At 38.5% G+C, this 13,241-nt stretch overlaps 1 protein-coding gene across 5 annotated transcripts; it reads left to right on the forward strand.

Moving 5' to 3' along the window:
* Window positions 1–1,931: 1,931 nt before the first annotated feature.
* Window positions 1,932–12,092, forward strand: syap1 (synapse associated protein 1). 5 transcript variants are annotated; one of them, XM_087305401.1, is made up of 10 exons: window positions 1,950–2,224; window positions 2,725–3,003; window positions 3,106–3,312; window positions 5,758–6,429; window positions 6,507–6,580; window positions 6,849–6,988; window positions 9,092–9,231; window positions 9,383–9,441; window positions 9,517–9,643; window positions 11,099–12,092. In XM_087305401.1, exons 4-10 carry the CDS (start codon window positions 6,297–6,299, stop codon window positions 11,224–11,226), a joined length of 801 nt encoding a protein of 266 aa, XP_087161527.1. In that variant the 5' UTR covers window positions 1,950–2,224; window positions 2,725–3,003; window positions 3,106–3,312; window positions 5,758–6,296; the 3' UTR covers window positions 11,227–12,092.
* The last annotated feature ends 1,149 nt before the right edge of the window (window positions 12,093–13,241 follow it).

The following is a 13,241-nucleotide window of genomic DNA, read 5'->3' on the forward strand; positions in this document are numbered from 1 at the left end:
GCGTATCACAGTGATTTTTAGATTGTGGTTTGTCAGCTGAGTGGGCGTATCCTTATTGCTCTGAGGGGGCGTGTCTTGGTCGCTCTGAGGGAATTGTTCTGCCTGCCTATGGAGCGTGTTATGTCAAATAAGTGGGCGTATCCCAGTGATAGATGAAGGTGTGTTTTATGTCAACTGAGTGGGCGTATCCTCATGGCTCTGACGGGGCGTGTTCTGACGGATGAGTGGGCGTGTTCTGGTTGCTCTGAGGGGGCATGTTCTTGCTGCCTAGGGGTCATGTTTTGTTGAATAAATGGGCGTGTCCCTGAAATGTTGGGAGTGGTTGTATGTTGACTGAGTAGGCATAGCCTAGCGACTCTGAGGGTGTGTTCTGGTTGCTCTGAAGGGGGCGTTCTGGCTGCCTAGGAAGCATGTTATGTCAAATAAGTAGGTGTATCCCAGTGATTTTGAGGGTGTGTTTTATGTTGACTGAGTGGGTGTGTTCCCACGGCTCTGAGGGGGGCGTGTTCTAACGGTTGAGTGGGTGTGTCCTTATGTGGGTGGGTGTGTCCCACAGGCTCTAAGTGGAGTGTTCAAGCTGCCTAGGGGGCATGTTGTGTCCAATAAGTGGGTGTGTACTGATTGTTCTGTGGGGGCGTGTTTTAACGACTGATGGTAGTGTTCTGGTTGCCTAGGGGGCATGTTATGTCGAATGAGTGGGCATGTTGGTGATTTTGAGGGTGTGTTTTATGTCGACTGAGCAGGGCATGTCCTAGTGACCCTGAGGGGGCGTGTTCTGATGGCTGAGTGGGCGTGTCCTAGTTGCTCTGAGGGGAGTTATTCGGCTGCCTAGGGGGCATGTTTTTTTTCAAATTAGTGAGCGTGTACTGATTGCTTTGTGGGGGTGTGTTCTGATTGCCTAGGGGGCGTGTTATTTCAAAGTGGGCGTGTCTGCAATTTTGAGGTTGTTTTATGTTGACTGAGTGGGCGTATCCAGGCAATTCTAAGTGGGCGTGCCCTGGTTGCTCTGAGGGGGCGTGTTCTGTCTGCATAGAGCCTGTGTTATGTTGAATAAATGGGTGGATCCTGGTGATTTTAAGGGTGTGTTTTATGTCGACTGAGTGGGCGTATCCTGGCGGCTCTGAGGGGGAATGTCGTGACGGCTGAGTGGGCATGTCCTGGTTGCTCTGAGGGGAGTGTTCTCCTGCCTTGGGGGCGTGCTATGTCAAATAAGTGGGCGTGTCCCGACGGTTGTGATGGTGCGTTTTATGTCGACTGGGTGGGCGTATCCTGACAGTTCTGAGGGGGGCGTGTCCCGTCTGCTCTGAAGCGGCATGTTGTGTCAGCTGAGGGGCGTGTGCTAGTGTCTGAGGGGTGTGTTCTAGCAGGAAAGTGATGTAGATACATACTTCAAAAAGATTATCTATTTTTTATATTCAACATTAGACATTAAAACTGCAAGAGAAAATGTGTCAATAAAAATAAATTAATACACAATTCTGAATATTAGATCACGCTTATTTCACATTGTATATGTCAGTCACGCATGACGCACATGTGTAGACGCCAGAAGTCAATGATCAGAGTTTATAAATCATTAAAAATGTAAATAGCTCTGTTGCTAAACCACATGGATCTGCTTTAGCAGACATCCATTAACCCACTGTGGCGAATGGGTTTGTTTGACCAAATAAAACTCATATCAACACTATTATAAAGCATGGATGATACAATATAAAACTGTTCATCTGACAGAAAGAAAATTCATATACACTGCGGAATGCTTGAGGGTGAGTAAATAATGAGGTGATCTTGATTTTTGGGTCAAATATTCTAATATTTACGAGGCATTTAAAAACAGACGTAGTTTCTCCCGCTCGGCAGGGGGCGCTGTGGAGCCACTGTGCTGCTGGAGTTAGACGACCAACGGTGACGACAGAAGAAGTGACGTCAGAGGAAGCGCAGCAGTTGTTGTTGATGTGGCCCAGTGCGGATGTGAACCATGAAGTAAAATCCTGATCAATTCTGAGATCAGAAATCTATCAGAGATCGATAAATCCAGAGCAGAGTGACACACGGACGCGCGCCGGCAGCATGTTTAAGAGCTGGAGCTCGTGGCTGAGCGGAGACGCGGAAAACGAGGAGGAGGAGAAGAAGAAGAGCGACTCCGCGGAGACAGAAGAGGAGAAGAAGAAGAGTATAAACACACCGTCGAGTGAAGATCCACAGGCCGGGGGACTCAGCGGTGAGCACACTGCACAGTACACACTACACAGGGGACATACACACTACAGAGTGAACATAAACACACCGTCGAGTGAAGATCCACAGGCCGGGGGACTCAGCGTACTGATTAAACACACATTTCAGAGAGTACATACACACTACAGAGAGAACAAACACAACACAGATAACACATTCTGCACACTTCCTAGGGGACATACACAATACAGCGAGATCATAAACACTACGCGGAGAACACAAAAATTGTACACTACACAGAGAACTTTCATGGGGTTCACTACAAAGACAGCATTCATCATGTACACTACACAGAACAAGCTCACTACACAGGGGTCATACACATATGGGGATTTCGGAAAGATGATGAACTGAAGAATAAATGAAACCCAGTGTGCAGTACATGTAGAGGATATTATCAGATGTATGACAGATGGAGTGAGTGCTGAACCTGATACTTATTGATATGATTATTGATCATAACACAACACTCTCCTCTGTCAGGCTTCATCCTGAATCTGGCCAGTAACGCCACCAAGAAGATCTCAGAGTCTGTTGCAGAAACGGCTCAGAGCATCAAGAAAACAGTGGAGGAGAGCAACATCGACGGCATCATCGACAAGGTGCTCAACACACCGCAAACAAACACTGAACACACAGCCAACAAACACACGACAACATAATAACTCTGAAAACACATAGCAGCTAGTTTATTAAGATTAATTACTGTAGTGGTTACCATAGCAACTACTATATAATGACCACAGGATATTAATTGCTATAGTTGTTACCATGGCAACTGTAGAATTACCACAGATGGTTAGTTACTGTAGTTGTTGTTACCATGACAACTGTAGAATGACCACAGGCGGTTAGTTACTGTAGTTGTTGTTACCATGACAACTGTAGAATGACCACAGGCGGTTAGTTACTGTAGTTGTTGTTACCATGACAACTGTAGAATGACCACAGGCGGTTAGTTACTGTAGTTTCTGTTACCATGACAACTGTAGAATGACAACAGGCGGTTAGTTACTGTAGTTGCTGTTACCATGACAACTGTAGAATGACCACAGGCGGTTAGTTACTGTAGTTGTTGTTACCATGACAACTGTAGAATGACCACAGGCGGTTAGTTACTGTAGATTCTGTTACCATGACAACTGTAGAATGACCACAGGCGGTTAGTTACTGTAGTTGCTGTTACCATGACAACTGTAGAATGACCACAGGCGGTTAGTTACTGTAGTTGCTGTTACCATGACAACTGTAGAATGACAACAGGCGGTTAGTTACTGTAGTTGTTGTTACCATGACAACTGTAGAATGACCACAGGCGGTTAGTTACTGTAGATTCTGTTACCATGACAACTGTAGAATGACCACAGGCGGTTAGTTACTGTAGTTGTTGTTACCATGACAACTGTAGAATGACCACAGGCGGTTAGTTACTGTAGTTGTTGTTACCATGACAACTGTAGAATGACCACAGGCGGTTAGTTACTGTAGTTGTTGTTACCATGACAACTGTAGAATGACCACAGGCGGTTAGTTACTGTAGTTGTTGTTACCATGACAACTGTAGAATGACCACAGGCGGTTAGTTACTGTAGTTGTTGTTACCATGACAACTGTAGAATGACCACAGGCGGTTAGTTACTGTAGTTGTTGTTACCATGACAACTGTAGAATGACCACAGGCGGTTAGTTACTGTAGTTTCTGTTACCATGACAACTGTAGAATGACAACAGGCGGTTAGTTACTGTAGTTGCTGTTACCATGACAACTGTAGAATGACCACAGGCGGTTAGTTACTGTAGTTGTTGTTACCATGACAACTGTAGAATGACCACAGGCGGTTAGTTACTGTAGTTTCTGTTACCATGACAACTGTAGAATGACAACAGGCGGTTAGTTACTGTAGTTGCTGTTACCATGACAACTGTAGAATGACCACAGGCGGTTAGTTACTGTAGTTGTTGTTACCATGACAACTGTAGAATGACCACAGGCGGTTAGTTACTGTAGATTCTGTTACCATGACAACTGTAGAATGACCACAGGCGGTTAGTTACTGTAGTTGTTGTTACCATGACAACTGTAGAATGACCACAGGCGGTTAGTTACTGTAGATTCTGTTACCATGACAACTGTAGAATGACCACAGGCGGTTAGTTACTGTAGATTCTGTTACCATGACAACTGTAGAATGACCACAGGCGGTTAGTTACTGTAGGTGTTGTTACCATGACAACTGTAGAATGACCACAGGCGGTTAGTTACTGTAGTTGTTGTTACCATGACAACTGTAGAATGACCACAGGCGGTTAGTTACTGTAGTTGTTGTTACCATGACAACTGTAGAATGACCACAGGCGGTTAGTTACTGTAGTTGTTGTTACCATGACAACTGTAGAATGACCACAGGCGGTTAGTTACTGTAGTTGTTGTTACAATGACAACTGTAGAATGACCACAGGCGGTTAGTTACTGTAGTTTCTGTTACCATGACAACTGTAGAATGACCACAGGCGGTTAGTTACTGTAGTTTCTGTTACCATGACAACTGTAGAATGACAACAGGCGGTTAGTTACTGTAGTTGCTGTTACCATGACAACTGTAGAATGACCACAGGCGGTTAGTTACTGTAGTTGTTGTTACCATGACAACTGTAGAATGACCACAGGCGGTTAGTTACTGTAGTTGCTGTTACCATGACAACTGTAGAATGACCACAGGCGGTTAGTTACTGTAGTTGCTGTTACCATGACAACTGTAGAATGACCACAGGCAGTTAGTTACTGTAGTTGCTGTTACCATGACAACTGTAGAATGACCACAGGCGGTTAGTTACTGTAGTTGCTGTTACCATGACAACTGTAGAATGACCACAGGCGGTTAGTTACTGTAGATTCTGTTACCATGACAACTGTAGAATGACCACAGGCGGTTAGTTACTGTAGTTGCTGTTACCATGACAACTGTAGAATGACCACAGGCAGTTAGTTACTGTAGTTGCTGTTACCATGACAACTGTAGAATGACCACAGGCGGTTAGTTACTGTAGTTGCTGTTACCATGACAACTGTAGAATGACCACAGGCGGTTAGTTACTGTAGTTGCTGTTACCATGACAACTGTAGAATGACCACAGGCAGTTAGTTACTGTAGTTGCTGTTACCATGACAACTGTAGAATGACCACAGGCGGTTAGTTACTGTAGTTGCTGTTACCATGACAACTGTAGAATGACAACAGGCGGTTAGTTACTGTAGTTGCTGTTACCATGACAACTGTAGAATGACCACAGGCGGTTAGTTACTGTAGTTTCTGTTACCATGACAACTGTAGAATGACCACAGGCGGTTAGTTACTGTAGTTGCTGTTACCATGACAACTGTAGAATGACCACAGGCGGTTAGTTACTGTAGTTGCTGTTACCATGACAACTGTAGAATGACCACAGGCGGTTAGTTACTGTAGTTGCTGTTACCATGACAACTGTAGAATGACAACAGGGGGTTAGTTACTGTAGTTGCTGTTACCATGGCAACTGTAGAATTGCCACAGATGGGTAATTACTATAGTACTGGTTGTGTTACCATGGCAACTGTAAAATTACCACAGTCGATTAATTAATTGCTATAGTAGTAGTGTTACCATAGCAACTGTAGAATCACCACATGAGATTTTTATAGTTGTGTTACCATGACGACAGTAGAATTACCATGGTAGATTAATTATCATATTTGTAGTTACCTGGGCAACTGGAGAATGACTGCAGGAGATTAATTACTGTAGTAGTAGTTGTGTTGCCATAGCAACTGTAGAATCACCACATGATATTATCATAGTTGTGTTATCATAGCAACTGTAGAATCACCACAGCAGATTAATTACCTTATTTGTAGTTACCATGACAACTGTAAATTGACCAAAGGAGATGAATTACTGAAGTAGTAGTTGTGTTACCATAGTAACTGTAACAGCAACATTTTTTTAATTTCCTTCATTTAATTTTTTTCGATTTCATTATTGATTTACTGATGAAGTTGTTGTTGTTAATGTATTTTTATGTGGGAAATTATTTTAATAATTCCTTCAATAGTTTTAATTCTTGCAATAATTTTCCTCTTTCAGACCATTTTGGGAGATTTTCAGAAGGAACAGGAAAAGTTTGTCCTGGAGAAAAATGCAAAGAAAACAGGTATGTAATTAATCGATCACTTGGTACGGGACTTTATTTTGAATATATTTCCATAAACTCAATCTTTGTGTCTGTAGATGTAGCCGTGCCGCCGTGGGTCGGATACAATGAGGAGGAAACCATTCAGCAGCAGATCCTGGCTTTATCTGCTGTGAGATTATTCAGAGATTCTTTAATTTGTGCATCATTTTGTCTTTAACTGTGTATAATAGATTTAATAAAGTGGGGGGGTTCATTTTAATGTACTGATTGTTAATATGATTGTTTTGTTTCTGTGATTCTTGATATTTTTAATAGTTTATACACATAGTATTACTCTATATTTGTTCAAGATGAACGTGAGATGGTGAAAATTGAGCTTCAACCCTGCCCTTTAAACCATAAAAACAAGACTTAAATGTTTTCGTCTGTTTGTTCAGGACAAGAGGAACTTCCTGCGGGATCCTCCGGCTGGAGTTCAGTTTCAGTTTGACTTCCAGCACATGTACCCTGTCGCCCTTGTCATGTTGCAGGAGGACGAACTGCTCAACCGGATGCGCTTCGACCTTGTCCCCAAACAGTAAGACTTGCATATATAGATCGCAAACTGTAAAATTTGCATATATAGAACAGAAAGATTTGCACATGTAAAGTCCAAACAGTAAGATTTGCATATGTAGAGTGCAAACAGTAGGATTTGCATGTATAGAGCACAAATGGTAAGATTTGCATATAAAGAGCGTAAACGGTAAGATTTGCATATATAGGGTGCAAACGTAAGATCACCGTATATAGAGCACAAACAGTAACATTTACATATATAGGGCGTAAACAGTAATTTTGCATCTATAGAGCGCAAGTGGTAAGATTTACATATATAGAAGCATAAATGGTAAGATTTGCATATATAGAGTGCAAACGTAAGATCACCGTATATAGAGCTTAAATTATAATATTTACATATATAGAGCGTAAACAATAAGATTTTGATATATAGAGTCTAAACTGTAAGATTTGCACAATATAGAGTGCAAACGGTGGAATTTGCATGTATAGAGCACAAACTGTAAGATTTGCATACACAGAGTGATAAAGGTAAAATTTGCAAATATACAGTGCAGATGATAAGATTTGCATATATACAGTGCAGATGGTAAGATTTGCATATATACAGTGCAGATGGTAAGATTTGCATATATACAGTGCAGATGGTAAGATTTGCATATATACAGTGCAGATGATAAGATTTGCATATATACAGTGCAGATGGTAAGATTTGCATATATACAGTGCAGATGGTAAGATTTGCATATATACAGTGCAGATGGTAAGATTTGCATATATACAGTGCAGATGGTAAGATTTGCATATATACAGTGCAGATGATAAGATTTGCATATATACAGTGCAGATGGTAAGATTTGCATATATACAGTGCAGATGGTAAGATTTGCATATATACAGTGCAGATGGTAAGATTTGCATATATACAGTGCAGATGATAAGATTTGCATATATACAGTGCAGATGGTAAGATTTGCATATATACAGTGCAGATGATAAGATTTGCATATATACAGTGCAGATGGTAAGATTTGCATATATACAGTGCAGATGGTAAGATTTGCATATATACAGTGCAGATGGTAAGATTTGCATATATACAGTGCATATGATAAGATTTGCATATATACAGTGCAGATGGTAAGATTTGCATATTTACAGTGCAGCTGGTAAGATTTGCATCTATAGAATGCAAACTGTAAGATTTGCGCATTATAGAGTGCAAACAGTAAGATTTGCATGTATAGAGCACAAATGGTAAGATTTGCATATATAGAGCGTAAACGGTAAGATTTACATATATAGTGTCTAAACTGTAAGATTTGCATATATAGAGTGCAAACAATAGGATTTGCATGTATTGAGCACTAACGGTCAGATTTACATATATAGAGCGTAAACAGTAAGATTTAACAAAGATTTTCATATGTAGAGTGCAAATGTAAGATCGCCGTCTATAGAGCGTAAATGGTAATATTAGCATAGAGTGTAAACGCTAAGATTTTTATATATAGAGTCTAAGCTGTAAGATTTGCATATATAAATCGCAAGCGTAAGATTTCCACATATACATCGCAAATGTAAGATTTGCATATATAGAGCACAAACTGTAAAATTTACATATATAGAGCGCAAAGGTAAGATGTGCATATATTAAGCGCAAACGTAAGATCTGTATATACAGAGCGCAAACGTAAGATTGGCATATATAGAGCACAAACGTAAGAATGGCATATAAAGAGCGCAAACGTAAGATCGGCATATATAGAGCACAAACTGTAAGATTTGCATATATATAGCGCAAACGGTAAGATTTGCATCTATAGATCACAAATGGTAAGATTTACATATATAAAGCACAAACTAAGATTTGCATATTTACAGGGCAAACGCTAAGATTTGCTTATATAGCGCACATACTGTAAGATTTGATTATATATAGCGCAAATGGTAAAATTTGCATATATAGAGCAAAAACAAAAATTTTAATCATGTATTGAATCGAATTGTCAATTAAATTGAATCGAATTGTGAACCCAAAACTGTGAATGGAATCGAATTGAGTTGTGCAATCAAAATATTAAACTGGTGCGTGTATGTGTGTGCGTGTGTGTTTTAGGGTGAAGGAGGACGTGTTCTGGAGGAATTATTTCTACCGCGTGTCTCTGATCAAGCAGTCGGCTCAGCTCACGGCTCTCGCTGCGCAACAGCAGGCGGCAGAGAAACGAGACGAGGAGAAGAGCGACCAGAGCGTCTCAGGTTCAGCACACACACACTTTACACACACTTAACATTATGATAGATGAACACGAGTATCTGCAGCTCCTGACGATGCACAGAGCATGAAGAGGAAACTATTAAAGCTGAACATTATTGACCATTATTATTCTATTATTTCCCTTCTTGACAGAAAGTATCAGACCCAAAACCCCTCCTGTGTCCATCAGCAGTAAAAGCAAGACCACTGAGGTACAGCTTTAGCTCACGTCTGCAGTATTACATCAGATCATAGTGATAATTAACATTATCTGCTAATGCTAACAGATAGAGGAAGACATCTCCACCAGCCCCGGCGTGTCTGAGTTCGTGAGCGACGCCTTCGACACCTGCGATATAAACCAGGAGGACCTGCGGAACGAGATGAAGCAGCTGGTGCTGGACAAGAAAGACGGTCAGTTAAAGAGGAGGCTGTACCTTTAAGGCTGATCTGCCACAGTGCTTTAATATAGTGAAGCTGTAGAGCTGGGTGGATTACTTAGGAATTCTTATCAGATACTGGACAGATTACAAGTCATTAATGTGATCTGTTAGATTACACATATATGGTAATGTAATCTGACTACTCTTGGATTACATTTTAGATTACTTTTATTGTATAGGAATCTGACTACTTTTATATTACATTTAGATTACTTTTATGGCACATTAATCTGACTACTTTTGGATTACATTTAGATTACTTTCATGGCAGTGCATTTGTACTACTTTTGGTTTACATTAGATTACTTTTATAGCAATGCAATCTGACTACTTTTTAATTAAATTTAGATTACTTTTACAGCAACATAATCTCAGCACATTTGAATTACTATAGATTACTTTTACAGCAACGCAATCTGACTAATTTTGGATTACATTAAGATAATATTCATGGCAATACAATCTGACTACATTTGGATCACATTTAGATTACTTTCATGGTATTGTAATCTGCTACATTTGAATTACATTTAGATTACTTTCATGGTAATGTAATCTGCTACATTTGGATTACATTTAGATACCTTTTACGGCAACACAATCAGACTGCTTCTGGATTACATTTAGATTACTTTTATTGTAGCATAATCTGACTACTTTTAGATTACATTTTGATTACTTTTATGGTAGTGTAATCTGCTACATTTGGATTACATTTACATTACTTTATGGCAATGCAATCTGACTACTTTTAGATTACACTTGGATTACTTTTACGGCAATGTACTCTGACTACTTTTAGATTACACTTGGATTACTTTTACGGCAATGCACTCTGACTACATTTAGATTTTTTTTAATGGCAACATAATCTGCTACATTTGGATTATGTTTAGATTACTTTTATAGTAGCATTATTTGACTACTTTTGGATTACATTTAGATTACATTTTTGACAGTGCAATTGTACTACTTTCAATTACGTTTAGATTACTTTTATGGTAGTGTAATCTGTTACATTTAGATTACATTTACATTACTTAATAGCAATGCAATCTGACTACTTTTGGATTACATTTAGATTACTTTTATGGCAATCTAATCATACTACTTTTGGATTACATTTATTTCATTAGTCATAACAGACATGACCAGCTGACCAATCAGCGCAGAGTTGGTTTATGGAAGGGGGAGGGGCTTACAGACCTTAAGGCCTGAATTGATTCAAACGAATCATATCAAAATCATTGTGTGATTATTCTAGTATTAAATATTATTTTAAAAATGGGTTTTCTGACTTTAAAGCTTTTGTAGGAAACTCAACACAATAATACAGCACGTTAACATTTTACGCTAAAGTTATATCTATATATATTTTATATATATTTTTGTAGCGTTCACGTTTGTCTGTTTGTTTGTCCTCTAGAAGAGACGGCTGATTGGGAGAAGGAGTTACAGCAGGAGCTTCAGGAGTACGAGGTGGTGGTCGATCCAGAAAACCGTGACGATAACTGGGATCGCGAGATCGAGGAGATGCTGCAGGATGACAGCTAAATGCAACAGCGCCTCCTCTGGTGTGGAGGAAACACAACATAAAGGACCAGAGAGAAACCAGGCTGACACAAACACCCAAAAATATCAGGATTTCTTATACAAACGTTTCTGATAAACTGTAATGAAATGTGATATTTACGTCTAGATGGACTCGGCGAGGTGCCGACATGCACAGAAAACGATCATATCTATTGAAAACGCTGAAATCTGATGTAGTTTGTGGAGTTATTCTTTCTTTCTGACTTATTTCTGCTGAAAATGACCTTAAAATTAAACCAGAACTCAGTGTGATGAACATGCTGCACAATGTGAGGTTATTGACTTATTTTCCAGTACAAGTATGTAAACGTTACATGTTTTTAAATCGAGATATATAAACAGACCCACTTCATGCTGAGATATTCTTCAGAAAACAAGACTCAAGTAATCTTGATTTAAGATATTTTGCACCGGAAAATTTAACATACACCAATAAATAAATGATTATTTAAATAGTGTAATTTGTTGGACAGTTGTAACACTATACGCAGCTCACGCATCGAGTTTTTCTGCGGTTTTGTGATTGTAGAAAAGCAATTGCTTCTCATTCCTTTATTCATCAGCTCTTTCATTTATATTTTATTTAAATATCAGTTTGATATTTGCACTCTGCTCATAGTTGGGGACGATATTGGTAAAAGATTTAAGTTCAGTATCTCTGTTGGGAATTAAAATGATTCCATACCTGTATAATCTGAATATTTTCATGTAAGTTTAGAGGTTTAATATAACTGTTTGTTTTTCCCCATTTCGTACTTTCTTTTATTTCTTTTAAAGATTAATAATCATGATTTTGTTGCCATAAATAAAATTGTTGGTGTCTAAAATATACTGTAAGTGTTTTTCTAACAGCATCTCATCACATACTATTAATTTGACACGGAGTAAATAGCGTAGCTTTAACGTTTTCATGTATTTTCTGTGATTAATGGTTTTTAATATGTTATATATACATAAATAAGTGATATAATGACATGTTCTTCTGTAAATATAAGTTATTTAGCAGTGCGCACTCTTGTGTTTATATACGAGCCGTGCATGTGTCTTGAACATGGCACTGCGCACGTAGACGTAACTCCGTCATCCGGGTTGCCAAGTTCTGTCATAATCCTCCAAATTCGACACTACATGCAAGCATTTGAGTTAGCATTTTGAGGTGTATTTATTTTGCATAGAAGTTTTATTTAGTGTCCCATTGTTTTAATATAACTTAAAATCGTCAATATACGAGCCGGATACAGTAATCATAATGATAAAAGTAATGTTTTGTACTGTAAAAGTCTTTTAAAAGGATTTTACGCTGTAAAACTTCAGTCGTGAATTGCACAGGTATAATTCAAAAATATTGATCTTTTAAAGCTTAATTAATATCATTAAAATATTTAGAAAAGATCAATTTCTAATAAGACATTTGGTGATTTTCCTGATTTATTTATTACTCCATTGCTGATTTGCATAATATGCATGCCTAAAACGTAATTTGGACAACATTAAAGGGGCTTTTATATTCCAGATTTTAAAATAGATTTGTTTACCATGGTTTATTATTACTATTATTAATTATTTTCTTTATTTAAATTTCAATCATAGCATAATCGTACAATCATGACATCCACAACATAACAATAAACAGCAAAATTGTAATACAATTAAACTAATACAATAAAATAAATAAAACAAGAAGGGTATATATTAATATTTATAATTAGTTCAGTTGTTTGAGTATGTTCATACTATATTAGTTGTTTGAGTATGTTATTAAAAAAATAATACGTACTTTAAAACATTAGATAAATCTTTAAATCAGCCTTGAAATATGATATATGTGGCATCCTTTTTAAAATTTTACTTCAATCCATGTCTTTCTTTATCATGAAAATAATCTACTCTCAACAACTCTGTTGTTTTGTGTATGTTTTTGTGCAGATGTTCAGCGTCAGCAGAGGGTTTTGAGCTGGAGGATCTGGCGCCCGCGT

The sequence above is a fragment of the Danio rerio genome, chromosome 23 (genome assembly GCF_052040795.2).
Source record: "Danio rerio strain M-AB ecotype USA chromosome 23, GRCz13ab, whole genome shotgun sequence".
NCBI classification, from domain to species: domain Eukaryota; kingdom Metazoa; phylum Chordata; class Actinopteri; order Cypriniformes; family Danionidae; genus Danio; species Danio rerio.

Coding starts and splice junctions, on each gene's coding strand:
- syap1 (XM_087305403.1), top strand. CDS start 6,297: ATGTGGGAAATTATTTTAATAATTCCTTCAATAGTTTTAATTCTTGCA. Junction 6,989..9,091: donor TTCGACCTTGTCCCCAAACA/GTAAGACTTGCA, acceptor TGTGTGTTTTAG/GGTGAAGGAGGACGTGTTCT. Junction 9,644..11,098: donor GGTGCTGGACAAGAAAGACG/GTCAGTTAAAGA, acceptor TTTGTCCTCTAG/AAGAGACGGCTGATTGGGAG.